General features: G+C 41.9%; 1 protein-coding gene across 3 annotated transcripts in view; it reads left to right on the top strand.

The window, feature by feature from the left end:
* The window catches only part of Slc44a1 (solute carrier family 44 member 1), a 148,535-nt gene that overhangs the window by 94,384 nt on the left and 39,219 nt on the right, over positions 1–14,932 (top strand). For all 3 annotated transcript variants that reach the window (XM_057790341.1, XM_057790340.1, XM_057790339.1), the window contains exons 8-13: positions 3,271–3,410; positions 4,422–4,608; positions 5,621–5,786; positions 6,655–6,811; positions 8,100–8,183; positions 13,167–13,304. In XM_057790341.1, the coding sequence (XP_057646324.1) occupies positions 3,271–3,410; positions 4,422–4,608; positions 5,621–5,786; positions 6,655–6,811; positions 8,100–8,183; positions 13,167–13,304 (872 nt within the window). The remainder of the gene's footprint in view (positions 1–3,270; positions 3,411–4,421; positions 4,609–5,620; positions 5,787–6,654; positions 6,812–8,099; positions 8,184–13,166; positions 13,305–14,932) is intronic.

Below are 14,932 nucleotides of genomic sequence, written 5' to 3'. Positions count from 1 at the left end.
AAGCACATACCCTTTTCTGTGCACGTGTCTGTGAATGCACGGCATTTAGTTAGCATTTCGAGCTCCAGTTGACTGTGTCTCTCCGTTTATGTCTGTAATCTGAATGGTGCGTTTGTTTCTGCTGCTGTCTCCTGCTTTTGTGTTTCCGTTTCTCTAGCGTTTCCATATACACCATTTTCCCTGACAGTCTTCAATCATTGCCTTTGTATCTAATATATTTCTACTTCTGCACTTGGTAACCTGTGTTTGTTTATTTGTAAAATACTGCTTGATCCTGTGATTGTTAATGGCAGAAATGATTTGTTTTGCTTTTCCCTTGCTTCCCTAACTTCCTGTGCCACCTGCTCCCTCCCTTCAGCTCATTTGTGCTTGAGACCTTGTCAGATAATCCCAGCATTTACATTCAAGTTACTATTGAGTTTAAAATATTTCTATATACCGTCCCTTCAGAATTTATTTGCCCTTGTCTTGCAAGGCCCCTGCCTTACGTTTGCATTTCAGGTTAGGTTTCTTAGACTAGTCTTAGTTGGAACTACTGATCCTGTATCCAAAAGCCTTTCTGAATAGGTAATTTGGTTCACCTTTGTATTAACTGAATTCAGATGATTTATTCATGAGGGACTTAATGGATTCTATGTTTTCCTAGTTCTTGATTATCAAGTATTGTCTTTACCTTTGCACGCACAGTTTGGATTCGGTGGGCTGAAGTGTGTAAGGCACAGAGTGCCCTGAATGCTTTGGATGGACCTGTGTTCAGACACATATGTTCCTTCAGGCCTGTGTATTGGATGGAGAGCTGTGTTCAGGCACATATGTTCCTTCAGGCCTGTGTATTGGATGGAGCTGTGTTCAGGCACATATGTTCCTTCAGGCCTGTGCATTGGATGGAGGTGTGTTCAGGCACATATGTTCCTTCAGGCCTGTGCATTGGATGGAGCTGTGTTCAGGCACAGATGTTCCTTCAGGCCTGTGCATTTGCTCCAGAAATCTCAGAATGACCGTATTGCATTTTGTTTCTTTGCCCAATTCATCCCTTACAGTTTTATATAAATCTTACTGCCGCCTTAATAATTTAAAGATTTTAAAAAGATAAATCTGGTTCTTATTCATGCCTATCATTTGGGGACGGCTCTTTTACACCTCTCTAAAGGTGTTTTTGTTTCTATATTTGGTCATTGTTCCTGTCCCCGTGGCTTTTTCCTCAGGTCATTGCTTATTCCATGAATATTTTATGGTCTTCTAAACTGTCTTTTCGGAATTTTGTTGTTTTCTTTTGCATTGGGAAGAGTTCCTTATGCTGACCCTGCTTCCCATTCTGTTCCCCCTCCTCTACTGTGTTTTCTTTTCACCTGGAAGCCATTTGAATCTAATTCATGTTCAGATGTGTAGCTGGAATAATCGAAATCTGCCATTTAGTGCACATGGTATTTCATGCGACTTAACTTTTCTCATTTCAGTTTTATAATTTGTAAAATGAATAGTGACCGCTTAATAGTTGTAGTGGGTAAATCAGGTCACACTGTCAGGGGATCATGGGGTGCTAGCACAGGTTCACAGTGCCTGCTGTGAGCAGCAGCTCCTCAGCGTCCTTGCCATTCATTCCACCTTCCTAGGGTGTCAGCTCCTCTCTGAACTTCCTGTTCCTTTTGTTTGTAGAGAGTGTAATTCCTTCCTTTTTCTGATATGTTGAATAGTTAGTTTACCAAGCAATTTCCTGGTACCTTGGAATGTCAAAAGGGAAGAGGTTTTTTGTTGTTGTTGTTGTTGTTGTTTGTTTGTTTGTTTTTTGAGACAGGATTTCTCTGTAGCTTTGGACCTGTCCTGGAACTCCCTCTGTAGACCAGACTGGTCTTGAACTCGCAGAGATCTGCCTGCCTCTGCCTCCTGAGTGCTGGGATTAAAGGCGTGCATCACTATATACTTAGTTGGCTTGGTTTCTTTACATTTTCATAAGAAGGAAAATTCATAGTTGGTATTCACTAACAAACATGATAGGGAGCTTCCTTTTGAGTTAGTCACTCAGGAACAGATGTGGATCAGGTTGGTAAGCATAGCTCTCAGTTCAGTTTTTGATCTGTCAGGCATTACTGTATTACTCTCCCCACGCTCTGTTTGAATGTCAGTTCCTCATTGTAGCCAATAACTCATTACAGGTCCCCGTCTGTCCCTGCGCCCATGCCTCCTAGCACGTTGCTCTTGCAAACTTGCGTTAGGATGGCTCGGTGGTCTCTTTAGGGTCAGAGAAAGAGCTCTCCAGCCAGTCATGTCTCACCTCATGAGACTTTTGACTCAAAAGCCTTAGACTTTTGCCCAGAGAACATTTTCCTTAGGGACTTTTAAAGTCACTCTTTCTCTGTCTTTATTCTCTTGCCCAGACAGGTCTTCTCAGGGAAGCCTTGATTATCTGTGTTAAAATATTAGCAGTGCTTTCTTTTTTTTTTTTTTTTTTTTTTTTTTTTTGGTTTTTCGAGACAGGGTTTCTCTGTGGTTTTGGAGCCTGTCCTGGAACTAGCTCTTATAGACCAGGCTGGACTTGAACTCACAGAGATTCGCCTGCCTCTGCCTCCCGAGTGCTGGGATGAAAGGCGTGTGCCACCAACGCCCTATCCCTCCTTTTAGGTTTTTTTCCTTAAACTTCATATTCTGCTCTGACTTACTTCCTGTTAATTTCTACTTTCTGATTGCTGTGTAAGCTCAAGCAAGGAGCAGAGAGAGTGGGGACTTGTTTCCTGCCCTGTTCCCTTTCCTGGTGGATAGGTACTAAAGGAATGCACTGAGGGGAAATTAGGCTATTACAGGCAGCAGGTTTGCCTTTTCTTCAGCCTCCTTTTTACATCTGAACTAGCAGTAGAGATAAAGACCTTTATGCCATCAGAGGTCTCCTGCTTTCTTTCCTACCTTTGGTGAGAATTACTCTCTTATACCCTTTGTTTGTTTGTGTGATCACTGTGCAAATATTTATCATTTGCATGGCTATCCGCACTAGGCATTGGTGTTATGAGTTTTCCTTGGAAGTTAGCTGCTGTGACTGTCCTGAGCTTCATAGTCAATGATTTATATTTGAAGAAAATCTATTTGTTACAGCAAAGGATGTAGATACTTAGTATGAAAGCTACTTTCCTTCTTATGCTTCCAAAGAGTAGATAAATGGGTTGTCACTGTGTCTCATTCATGCTGTAAAAAAAAGTGTAGGTCCAGAAAATTGAGCATATATGTTACATATTTTTGTATGGATTTTTTTTGCAAAAAACTATTGTTATTTATCTCCAGGTGGCACAGGTGTACTATGGTGGCTATATGCAAAGCAAAGAAGGTCCTCCAAAGAAACAGTTATTCCTGAACAGCTTCAGATAGCTGAAGACAATCTGCGGGCCCTCCTCATCTATGCCATTTCAGCTACAGTGTTCACTGTGAGTTGGCGGGGGGGGGGGGGGGCATGGTACAAATACTGCTCTCAGTGTCGTGTGCATGTTAGCAGGTGACCATAAATGGAATGGAAACTCTGATCCTTGGATTCCTGCCCCATTGTTTAGTTTCTGTTCAAAGTCTGGTAGAGGCTTCTCTAATTGACGAGTGTTCTTTGATGCAACAGTTTGTTCTGCCCTGTCTGCTTTCTGAGATAACTTTTCACCTGGGATGTTTATGTTGTCATTGCTAATGATGTATTTCTTATTGTCATAATATAATTACATTTTAAGAAACAGTTTATTAAGATTGAGAAAACCATTCCTCTTATTTGTTCATTCATTATTTCCCATTTATTTTATTTAAAACTTAACTTTTAACAGTATATGTTGTATTGAAAATATGGGTCAGGTGCACTGTACTTAGACATTTGTTATACAATAAAAATCTTACTGACTAGCCTATAGCTAAATGAGGGGTGAACCCAAGCAGTTTTTGCGCATCAGTGAGACTAGTAATAACAATAATGCCACTAAAGCTGAGGGCTCCAAGATATTTGTTAATTATGCTTCTTTCGCTATAATTCTGTATGCTAGCTTCTGTAGGGAACAAGTGGAGAGTGAGTAGACAAATGGTTGTTCTGGCCTCACATCCCACGTAAGGAGTTTCTGTCAACAAAGGAGATAAATATAAATAAATTCTCCGCTTGCTTTGAGGTGATGGCATATAATTCTCCTACCATTTCTCAGAATGATAGGCACTTAGCTACGCAAATGAAGAATCTTAGCCCCGACTGACAACATTTGTTGCCCTCCCCCACACACTAAAGATGTCTCCAGGGCCTTGCACTTGCTAGTCTAGCGCTCTACCACTGAGCCAGATCCCCACCCCAACAACACATTTTGACTAGTAATTAGTAGGGAAAGGCAAAGTTGGAAATTCCTCTCTGAACGCACTGGGAAAGCTGAGTTAGAATCGTGCAGAGAAGTAACCCTTTCCTTTCGTCCTCCGCTCAGGTCATTCTGTTCCTGATAATGCTGGTAATGCGCAAGCGCGTGGCTCTCACCATCGCCTTGTTCCACGTGGCTGGCAAGGTCTTCATACACTTGCCGCTGCTCGTCTTCCAGCCCTTCTGGACCTTTTTTGCTCTTGTCTTATTTTGGGCATACTGGATAATGACGCTTCTTTTCCTCGGCACTACCGGTAAGAAGAAGTGTGGCTTCTTCCTCTTTTCCATGAATCTAATTTACAGTCAGATATTTTAAATCATCAGAGTGGGTTGGGGGTGTGGCTCAGTAGTAGAGTGCTTGCCTATGAATGAGGGCCTCTTGATCCGTAGTACACGTGTGTACACACACACACACACACACACACACCAGTCCAGAGAGATACAGCTCTTCATACATTTATTGATGAAGATGCAGTAGCCATCAAATCTAATAATAGGGTCTTCAATAACTCATTCCCTCTTCGTGATTTTTAGCAGATCTTAGCAGGTTGCATCTAGGCTAGCTAGCTAAGACCAAAACTGCTTCTTAATCTTGAGAGAGTCGTGGATTTTAAGTGAGTTCTCAATTTAATCAGTTTTGGATCCATTGTACAATGAATGAATGAATTCATAGCCTCTCTGCAGTCGCTTCCCAGTCCAGAGTCATCCTGGACTACAGTTTTGTAGGTAAGCTCTAACTTATTGATAGCTGGACTCAGTACCAGATGTTAAGATACACGTATTAATTTAATTGATTAGTTAATTAAAGTAGCGTGTATAAAGATAGTAAACTTGTGTGAAACATCTCTGTCCATTCAGCTCGTACTCACTAAATGAATATAACATTCATTGTTATGCTTAGTTAATAGTTTAGATCTATAATGACTGGATAAATAGCACCTGGCAAAAAAAGAAAAAGCCTTGAAGTGTTTGAAAATTCATGCCTAAATAACCGATAGTGGAACTAGAACTATATTTAAATAGAGTATGTTAAACACTTTCTCCAATGCCTAATGTGTAATTGGATAATGTTAAATTTCACAGTGTGCTGAGTGATCACAATTGCTGTCCCTTAGTTAGTGAACAGCACTAAGAGCCCTGCAGACTTGTGCCCAGGAGTGGCACCTGTCCCAGGCAGTCTTGCTGATCGCCTACGTTCGCTGTCTATTCATGTGTCTTGGTTTCTGCTTTACGTGGTACTTCTTTGCTTCCTTGACATTTTCCTAGGCAGTGCTGTTCAGAACGATCAAGGTTTTGTGGAGTACAGGATTTCTGGGCCTTTGCAGTACATGTGGTGGTACCACGTGGTCGGCCTGATTTGGATCAGTGAGTTCATTCTCGCGTGCCAGCAGATGACTGTGGCAGGGGCCGTGGTGACGTACTATTTCACCAGGTGAGACGCTTTACCTGTGAGAAAACTCCAGTTCATTCGGTAACCATGTCTACAAGGGAACAGGGTTGCGGGGGGTCATGACACAATGGTGCAGTTGCTGACTCCGGGGTTGGGTATTCCAGTTCCTCACGCTTTCCTGGGATTGCCTAACAGCCTGTTTGGGGCAGCAGACTATGTATGGTGTAACCTAAACCACCTTCTGGAAGAGAGAAAACCTTGTTGCGTGTCAGATGCAAAAGGCTATTAGAGGCAAGCCTCATTTGCTTCTCTCAGAAGAACTGTTGTGTAACCAACCATTTTGCTCACTTCAGGGCTGAGACCTAAAGGGATAAATCACACAGCAATCTCCTGCAATGGGCTACCAGTGGTAGACTTTTTGTTTGTTTTGTTTGTGAAGCAGGGTTCTCTGTGTAGCCCTGGCTGTCCTGGAACTCACTCTGTACACCGGGTTGGCCTCAAACTCCGAGATCTACCTATCTCTGTCTCCTGAGTGCTACCACCACATCCAGCCAGCAGTAGATTGTTTTTTAATTTCTGTTTTCTGATGATACCATTTATTCCTCAAATATTCATTAATAAGAACTTTTTAAAGAGCATTCAAATCCTCATGTCTAGAACAGTCTTATCTAAAGTTTCAGAGCATAAAGTTACAGAACCACATGGTACTACCATAGAGAAACAAAACTGAGTTTGTGGCACCTTCATGTTTTGGGCGGTTACTTTGCCATTCTATCCTAAAGCTAGATAGTACTCTACAGTCCTTTTGTTTCGCACTCCTTCAGATTCCAGACCATTTGTATTTATATTTGTGTTTTCTCCATGTTCTAGGCTTATGTTTTAATTATCTTTCTGATCATTTTTAAAATAGGGATAAAAGGAATTTGCCATTCACACCTATTCTGGCATCAGTGAACCGCCTTATTCGCTACCACCTTGGTACTGTGGCAAAAGGATCCTTCATTATCACCCTAGTCAAAATCCCGAGGATGATCCTCATGTATATACACAGCCAGCTCAAAGGAAAGGTAGGGGTACAGGTGGGAGTTGGGGGGTGGGTGGCCAGGCTTACCTGGGAGTATATGTGCGTGGGGGTGGGTGGTGTAGGGGATAGCTTAGGCTTTCTTGGGAGTGTACGTTCATGGAGGACGGTGTAGGGGTTAGCTAGGCTTCCCTGGGAGCGTACGACAAACCTCATTTTTGCATATAGTAGGATATCAACTTCTGAATGTCTTCCTCAGAGTCTAAACGAAGTGGGATCCAGCTCTTTCTCCTGGTCTCACACCTGTGCATTGCACATGCCCTGGAGTGTCTGTCTAGTCGCTGGTCACTGGGGGTATTGAGTTAGAAACTCGTTTCTACCTTGTGTCTTTTCTAAGTGTGTTTTTAATAAACCCATGATAACTGTACATGCATACGGGACGCAGCGTGTTCTGATACATGTGTTAACTGTTGAATAATCAAGTCAAACTCTTTAGCACATCCAAACCTTACAGCATCACATCATTGCTCATAGCTCTGTGGTAAGAGCATTCAAACCCTCGTGTCTAGGACAGTACCGTTAGCCAAGTGTCCCTACCATGTGACAGTGCACCGGAAGTCAGTAAGTGTGACAATAAGTCTCTTACTGCTGATAGAAAAAAACGGGAACAGTGGTCTTTGACATTGATCTAGGAAAGGAGTTTTTGTTGTTGTTGTTGTTGTTTTTTAAAAAAAAAAACAGAAAAGCATAGGCAACAGAAGTGAAAGCTGATAAATAAAATGATCCCAAACCAAAAGGTTTCTCTGTGGCAGAGGAAGCATTTAAAAGACCAAAGAGGCAAGAGAGTCTCGTAATCCTTACAGCTCACAAAGGGTTGCTATCCAGAAGATAGGAATTCCCTACCTAGCTTTGGGAATAGCGTGGATTTCAATGTAGTTTAACTCAAAATCTTCCTCTGTCTAGAAACCAGTTCTGAGTCCCTTTCCCATGCAGCATTCTCTGTTTTCCGTCTCAGCACATTGTCAGCCACGTTCTGACTCTCACCTTTTGGTGTTTAGCATTGATTTTCTCTTAATTAGGTTTTAAATTTCTTGCTAGTCCTATATGCCTTTACTTTTCCACATATGCAATCATTAGTAAATAAATAAATACTGATTCGAACTGTTTTTAAGATGATTCAGCCATTGTATTGAAAGAGGAAAGAAATGGGCGTGGGGGCTTTGAAGCTTAGATTGTGGTTCTTGAACTTTTGTTTGCCTAGAAAAGTTGCATGCATGATGGTTAGATTTTTGCTTGTGTGTTTGTTAACTATTTTACTTTCTTCCTCTGTCCAGGAAAATGCTTGTGCACGATGCATGCTGAAGTCTTGCATTTGTTGCCTCTGGTGTCTTGAAAAGTGCCTAAACTACTTAAACCAGGTAAAATATCCTCACCTGACTCTCATTTTCAAATGAGAGTTATTTCTTCTTCCAAGATCATTAAACTTAATTGAAAGAAATTGTGGTTTTCTTCTGGTATTATATGTTGTTTTTTGACTGAATATGCTCCAGTCCTATTCCTGTTTTTAAACTAATGTATGTGCTCACTGACATCATTATTTCATTAATCTTAGTTTCAATACATGGATAAACATGTCATTGGATTTATCTTTTTGCAAAGATAATCTCTTAATTCACATGCTTATTTTTTTAATTTTTGTCTTTGCAATATTTTAAATACTGCTTGAAAGCTTTCCTTTAGAGGAATTCTGTTATGGGTTCTTATCCTTTTTAGATTGTTTTGTTCTTTTGTGTTGGTCAAACAGAGCACTACAATATGGGTCTGAGGAACATTATCAGAGGAAGTGCTATTTTTTTCTGTCTGTGTGTGTGCATGTGTCCATGTGTGTTCACATGTGTGGAGCCCTGAGGTCGGTGTCTGGTGTCCTCCTCTTTTCTGTGTGTGTGCATGTGTCCATGTTTCTCTGTGCGTTCACATGTGTGGAGCCCAGAGGTCGGTGACTGGTGTCCTCCTCCATCACTGGCTACCTGTGTTTTGAGACAGCGTCTTTCACTGAACCTGCAGCTTGCTGATTCAGTTAACCTGGCTGGCCAGCAAGCCTCAGGGGGTCTCCTGTCTCCCCAGTTCTGGGAGCAAAAATGCATGCCACTGTGCCTAAATTTTCACATGATTCTAAGGATCAAACTCAAGTCCTCATGCTTAGCAAGCACTTTACCGACTGAGTCATCGCCCAAACCCCAGGAGGTATAAGTTCTAAGGTTGACTGAAGAAGTTAGCAGTTAGGGAAGCCTTTCTACATCTAAACAAGTAGAACTTGCCATAGAGGTCTCTTACCATTTAATTTTTGTTGATGTTGTTTATTAGTATTTGTGTGTGTGTGTGTGTGTCCACGTCATCATCATGCACATGTAGAGGTCAGAGGACAATTTTATGGAGCCGATTCTCTCCTTCCACTTTAGCTGGCTTCTGCTTCGCAAGCACATTTGGCCTCTAAACCATCTTGCCAGCTCCTCCCATCTTTTTTTTTCCTCTCCACTTTTCCATTCCCTGAAAATCAATCGTAATGTATCGATGCCCTCATCCAACAGGTCAGCGCGAAATCGACTTTCTTACTATTCCCCTCTAAGTGATTGACTTTCCCTTCGTTTGCCTGTAACATTGCCTGTTAGCTGGAAGGTGGTAGATCCGCGGCAATGGCAGCGAGCATACCTGGGCTTTGCTTTATTGAGCTCTATAACTAACACGAGAAAGTAGGCATAATGTTTCATTATATTCACTAAGAGTATATTCAAGACATTTTTACAGATCATATTATTATCCATGGACGTATGAGTGTTTAGAAACTCATTTCAAAATAGTAACACCCGGAACAACCTGAATAAAGATCTTTACAATTTGGCCTGAGACATTGATAGAGGTACTGAAAGTCATTGTCCTTGACTTTTATTCTTAGCGGAAGTAGCTGGTCCTCAGGGAAATGTGCTAGGACTGTCTCTCTGGTCTCGGTTCCCGGTCCCCGCCCCAGAACCCTTTGAATATTCAGTTTCTGGGTTGCTCCTGGAATGGCTCCCTTCTAGCACTCATCTGGCCCCCACTGAGCCTCGATGGTTCTGCCTGTAGTCATTGGTAAGCTTCTTCTCATCACCCGGTCCTCTGCTGAGCTTCTATAGCCATGAGCCATGCATCTGTGAGAACTCCAAGGAAGTGACTCTGCCTTTCTTCATCTTAACCTGTAGACTGACAGCTGCTTGAGGCAGAGACCTTGCTGTCTTCTCAGAGGCCGGCAAAGCGTTCTTAGGGCCGTGGTGTCCGTTATCCCTGGGCCAAGGTTTGCTGCTGCTCTGGAGGGTTTGCAGAGCAGCATTGAGATGCCATTTATTATTGATAGAGTGGAACTGTACAAACAACCACCTATGAACTACTTCTTGTTCTCCAGTGCTGGCTGTGACATGAAGGTGACGGCACATCCAGTCTGTCTGAACTCACATCAGTGCAGAGATTGCTCCCGGGAGAACATGTTTACCTTTGGGCTTGGGACCATGCTGGTCTCACTCTCCTCTGGCAGCGTGTGGGACTTACTGTTTAACACTGTGTGCCGGCTGGTGAGCGCTTAGAACCATACAGCTTGTTTTCTGGGAGCAAGACCTTTTTTGTGTGCCACAACACACACGTGCCCAGCATACTTGGTATTCTTTTACATTAGCAATTCCCCAGTACAGCTATAACTAGGCAGTATTTCCTGGGCTGTAGAGGAGCGTTGGAGACAGGAGCGTTGTAGCACATTGCTTGTCCTCGAGGTGGAAGGAGTGTTTAAGCCTTACTTTGTCTGGTCCTTTTCATATCTCATACTCCTGCTAATAGTACATGTATTGTGTGTGTGTGTGTGTGTGTGTGTGTGTGTGTGTGTGTACTTAAAGAACACAAAGTACATTTTTATAGAAAATATTTAAACAGCTCACATTTCCTTGTTTCAAGCTGTAGACTACAGCAAGTAATGGATTCTCAGATGAACTCAGAAGCATTTTTTGTTTAGTTAGCAAGGCTTGGATTCTTGCTGGAGGCAGTGATAACACTGATAACAGAGATGGGGATTGGTACATGAAGCCTCCTGGCTCGAGGGGACTCCTGGTGGAACTGGGACATGGGTACATCATAGTTAAACCTGACTTGTTCCTATCAACCTCATTGGTTTAAATAGGATTTCTATCCAGGCACCATGGCTCCGCCTGTAATCCTAGCACTTGAGAGGCTGAGGGACGATGATCAAAAGTTTAAGATACTGAGTGAGTTATAGGACAACTTGAGATAGACAGTAAAACTATTTTAAGAAAATAAATAAATAAATAATTAGTGAGTTGCCTACTTTTCTTAATTTTGGACATTATAATGATTTTTAAATCAGGATGCATTTTTATTAGATTTTTTATTTACTTTTATGCGTATGAATGCTTTTCCTGCATATATGTATGCCTAGTGCCTGCAGAGGCCAGAAGAGGGCACCAGATCCTCTGCAGCTGGGTTTAATGGACAGTTGTGAGGTTGTGACTCACCACTGGGTGCTGGCAACCGGACCTGGGTCCTCAGTGTGGGAGGGTATTTTCTCCTGGAAACGCATTGTTAATAACTGGTTCCTAGTCTCTCTATCATGTCTTACAGTAAAGGAGATTAGGGCTGAGGATGTGGCTCAGGTAAAGCATTCACCTAACAAGTTCAAGCACTGGAAAAATAAACAGATAAGGAAGTAAGACTTTTCTCTTCAAGGGAGTTACATCCCAGATCACTGAAGATGTCTTCCTGTAAATTATTGCATTGAAGAATTAGCCAGGCATGGTATTGCATGCCTATAATCCAAGCATTATGGAGGTTGCGGCAGGAGGATTAGGAATTCAAGGCCGTTCTTGGACATATAGCAAGTTTGAGATCAGTCTACACAAGAACTTTTATCTCAACAATGAAGTAAATAGATCAATAAGAGATTTGTGAAGGTCTGGGGCCATAGCTTATTAGATCACTGCTTGGACCATTTGTGCTCTAGGTTTGGTCCACAGCACCTACGTGGGAAGTTTAAAAAAAAAGAATTATAATAAAATATTATGCTAAAACATCAAAAGCTGTGAAAAGTTGAAGTGAGCATTTTAGGCTTGTGTTTCTAAAAGGGTGAAGAGGAGGTCCTGTAACCTGTACCTAGCTTAGTGTGGATCCTTGGCAGTCCTGCAGAACAGAGACTGGCCAGTTTCTTTTTCTGGAAAGAACCAGAAAAATATCTGGGTTGTAAGGGCCATGTGGTCTTAGTCATAAGTGCTCATTGCTGCCAAATCTTATCAGTACATCGTCCTATAAAACCTTATTTTTGAATGCTGCCAATAGGCCAGGCATGGCCAGAGCCCTTAGGTGGTGGCCTGACCATCTCTGCTCTGGAATAATGGCTATATGGGTATTCTTCTGAGTGCTTAGGGAGCCAGTGAGCACTGGGAACCGTTCTGTGTTCTGTGAGAGCAAGTCTGGCTGGAACAGTTGCTTCCCTTAGTTTCCCAACTATGACTGTAACCCAGGTTCAAAGGATGGTTTATTTTTACTTCACTCAGGCATTTTACAGAATGCTTCAAAAAGAGTTTTCATAGAAGATAGAAAAAAAAAAAACCATGTGGAGCACTTCAGTTAAGTGATTGATTCTTTGTACCCTGCCCTCTTCTAACTGATAAGACATGTGGGCAGATGGCAGTGTAAGGAAACAAAATGTGAATGAATGAATGAATGAATGAATGCTAATAGAAAAATAATATTGTGACTAAAGATATGCTGCATCTTTTAGCTTCTGAAATGAACATTCAGGCAGGCAGTTATCCCAGTCTTTATGATGGCAGTCTTTCTCTCACAGCCATGCTGAGTTGCTCAGAGTGCTGTGACTCCCCGCTGACACCACAGGCAGTGACCTATTCAGTTGCACTTCTTTTTCCTCAGCTCTGGAACGCTCTGTATTTTTCAGCCAACAAAGAAATGGTTAGCAGTGCACCCCTGATCCTTCCAGTCACAATTTGAGACATCCAGGAAAGTTTAAATTATGTGTAGTTTCCAAAAGACAGAAAGTTCACGAATGTCAGAGTGTGTGTGTGTGTGTGTGTGTGTATGTGTGTGTGTGTTAGTAAGTGTTTTTACAGGGCCAAACTAAGAGGACTGGAAAGAGGCTCCTTTGACCATAGCAGTTTCCATCCGTCCATCTGTCCATCCATCTGTCCATCTGTCCATCTATACCTCATGTTCTGTGCCCAGTCTTTAGGTCTCATGAAAGCTGTGTGCTTGACTGAAGTCTCTTCACAAGGTGCATTGCAAACAATGTGCATGGTTTGTGTCTTTCCAAAGTGCGTTTCTGGTGACGATAAAAGTCTTTCCCTTTTGTCTAGAATGCATACACAGCCACGGCTATCAATAGCACCAACTTCTGCACCTCAGCAAAGGATGCCTTTGTCATTTTGGTGGAGAATGCTTTGCGAGTGGCTGCCATCAACACAGTGGGGGACTTCATGTTATTCCTAGGCAAGGTAAGACCAGCTGCATTGTCTGAGACAAACGGGATGTCTGAGTAAATGTATGAAGTTTTGTTCTTTAATTAAAAAACTACCTAGCCTAGCACAAAACTGGAAGTCATTTGCTATGTGGCAAACATTTATAACACCTTGAATATGCATTAGATACTTCTTAATTTACTCCGTATGTATTATGTTCATTTAATCTTCATAATAAATTTACGAGTTAAGCTGTTCTCAGTTAACAGGAGCACTGGTACAGCAAGGCTGAATTATCAGCCTATTTCTCTGTATATATTGTAAACTATAACAAATTAGGAGAGATGATGAGGTCGCTCCATGGGTAAAGGCACCTGCTGCACAAGTCTGGCAACCTGAGTTCGATCCCTAGAGCCAGCAGCAATGTAAAGGTTCCACATGCTTGTCTTCTAACCTCCGTATGTATGTCATGGCATGGGCATTTCCTCCCCGTGATGATGCATGTGCACAATTTTCACTGTCTCTCCACATACATAGATACATATGTAGAGATATGTATATGTCTATAGAAACCATGTCTGTCTATATCCATAGGTACATATATGTAGATCTATATACACACATCTATATACATACAGATAGCTTGAAAGATGGGGTGTTCTCTCTGTTGTATAGTCTTGGCTGTCAGAAACTCACTTTGTAGGTCAGACTGACTTTGATCTCACAGAGATGCACCCACCTGTGTCTGTTGGGATTAAAGGTGTGTGATATTTGTTTTTTTTTTTTAAGAAGGAATTGAGAGGGATATAACTGGTTAAATACTTGCCAGCCTATGCAGAGCTATAGCCTCAATCCCCAACACCACACATACAAAAAAGAATTAGGAAACAGTCTTTGTAGTGATGAGGCTTGTCTTGACTTTTTCTTGTCAACTTATCACAAACATAGACCTATCTGTGAAGAGGGAATCTTAACTGAGAAAATGCCTACATAAGATTGATCTATAGGTAAGTCTTTGGAAGCATTTTCTTCATTAGTGATTGATGTGGGAAGGCCTAGTCCCTGGGTAGGTGGTCCTGTGTTGTATAAGAAAGTAGGCTGAGCAAATCACAAGAGGCAAGCCAGTAAGCATCACCCTCGATGACTTTAGTCCCTGCTTCCACGTTCCTGGCTTGAGTTCCTGCTCTGCCTGCCTTCAGTGATGGACTGTCGCCTGAAAGTACAAGATGAAGTGAATGCTTTCCTTCCCATGTTGCTCTTGGTCATAGCATGACCAGAAAAGTAGCTATGGCAGGGGCAGGATTGCACTTGGAGTCTGGAGTCTAGCTTCCTGGATTTCAGTGGTGCTGCTGCCTGCTACTGGTTGTGTGACTATTGGTACAGTTGGGATAAGAATAGGGACATATTTATAAGATGGTGAGGCTTAAACTGGTTAATACATGCAGGGTATCTAGGACAGTGCTTGACACATTGTTAGTTTTTGGTGAATGTTAGCAGTTTGGGGTTTAATGTTAGATATTATTATATAAAAATCCTTTTAAAATAGAGCTGTTAGGGAACAAGACCTACTTTCTTTAGAGCCGAGAAAAGAGTTTATTCTGTGCCACCAAAATCTACTAAATCATAAATAGCACTGTACTTAGATTTCACTGCACCAGAAGCTA

This window comes from Chionomys nivalis, chromosome 16 (genome assembly GCF_950005125.1).
Source record: "Chionomys nivalis chromosome 16, mChiNiv1.1, whole genome shotgun sequence".
In the NCBI taxonomy this organism is placed as follows: Eukaryota; Metazoa; Chordata; class Mammalia; order Rodentia; family Cricetidae; genus Chionomys; species Chionomys nivalis.
The sequence above is the reverse complement of the archived record's forward strand: the minus strand, read 5'-3'. Positions and strand labels throughout refer to the sequence as shown.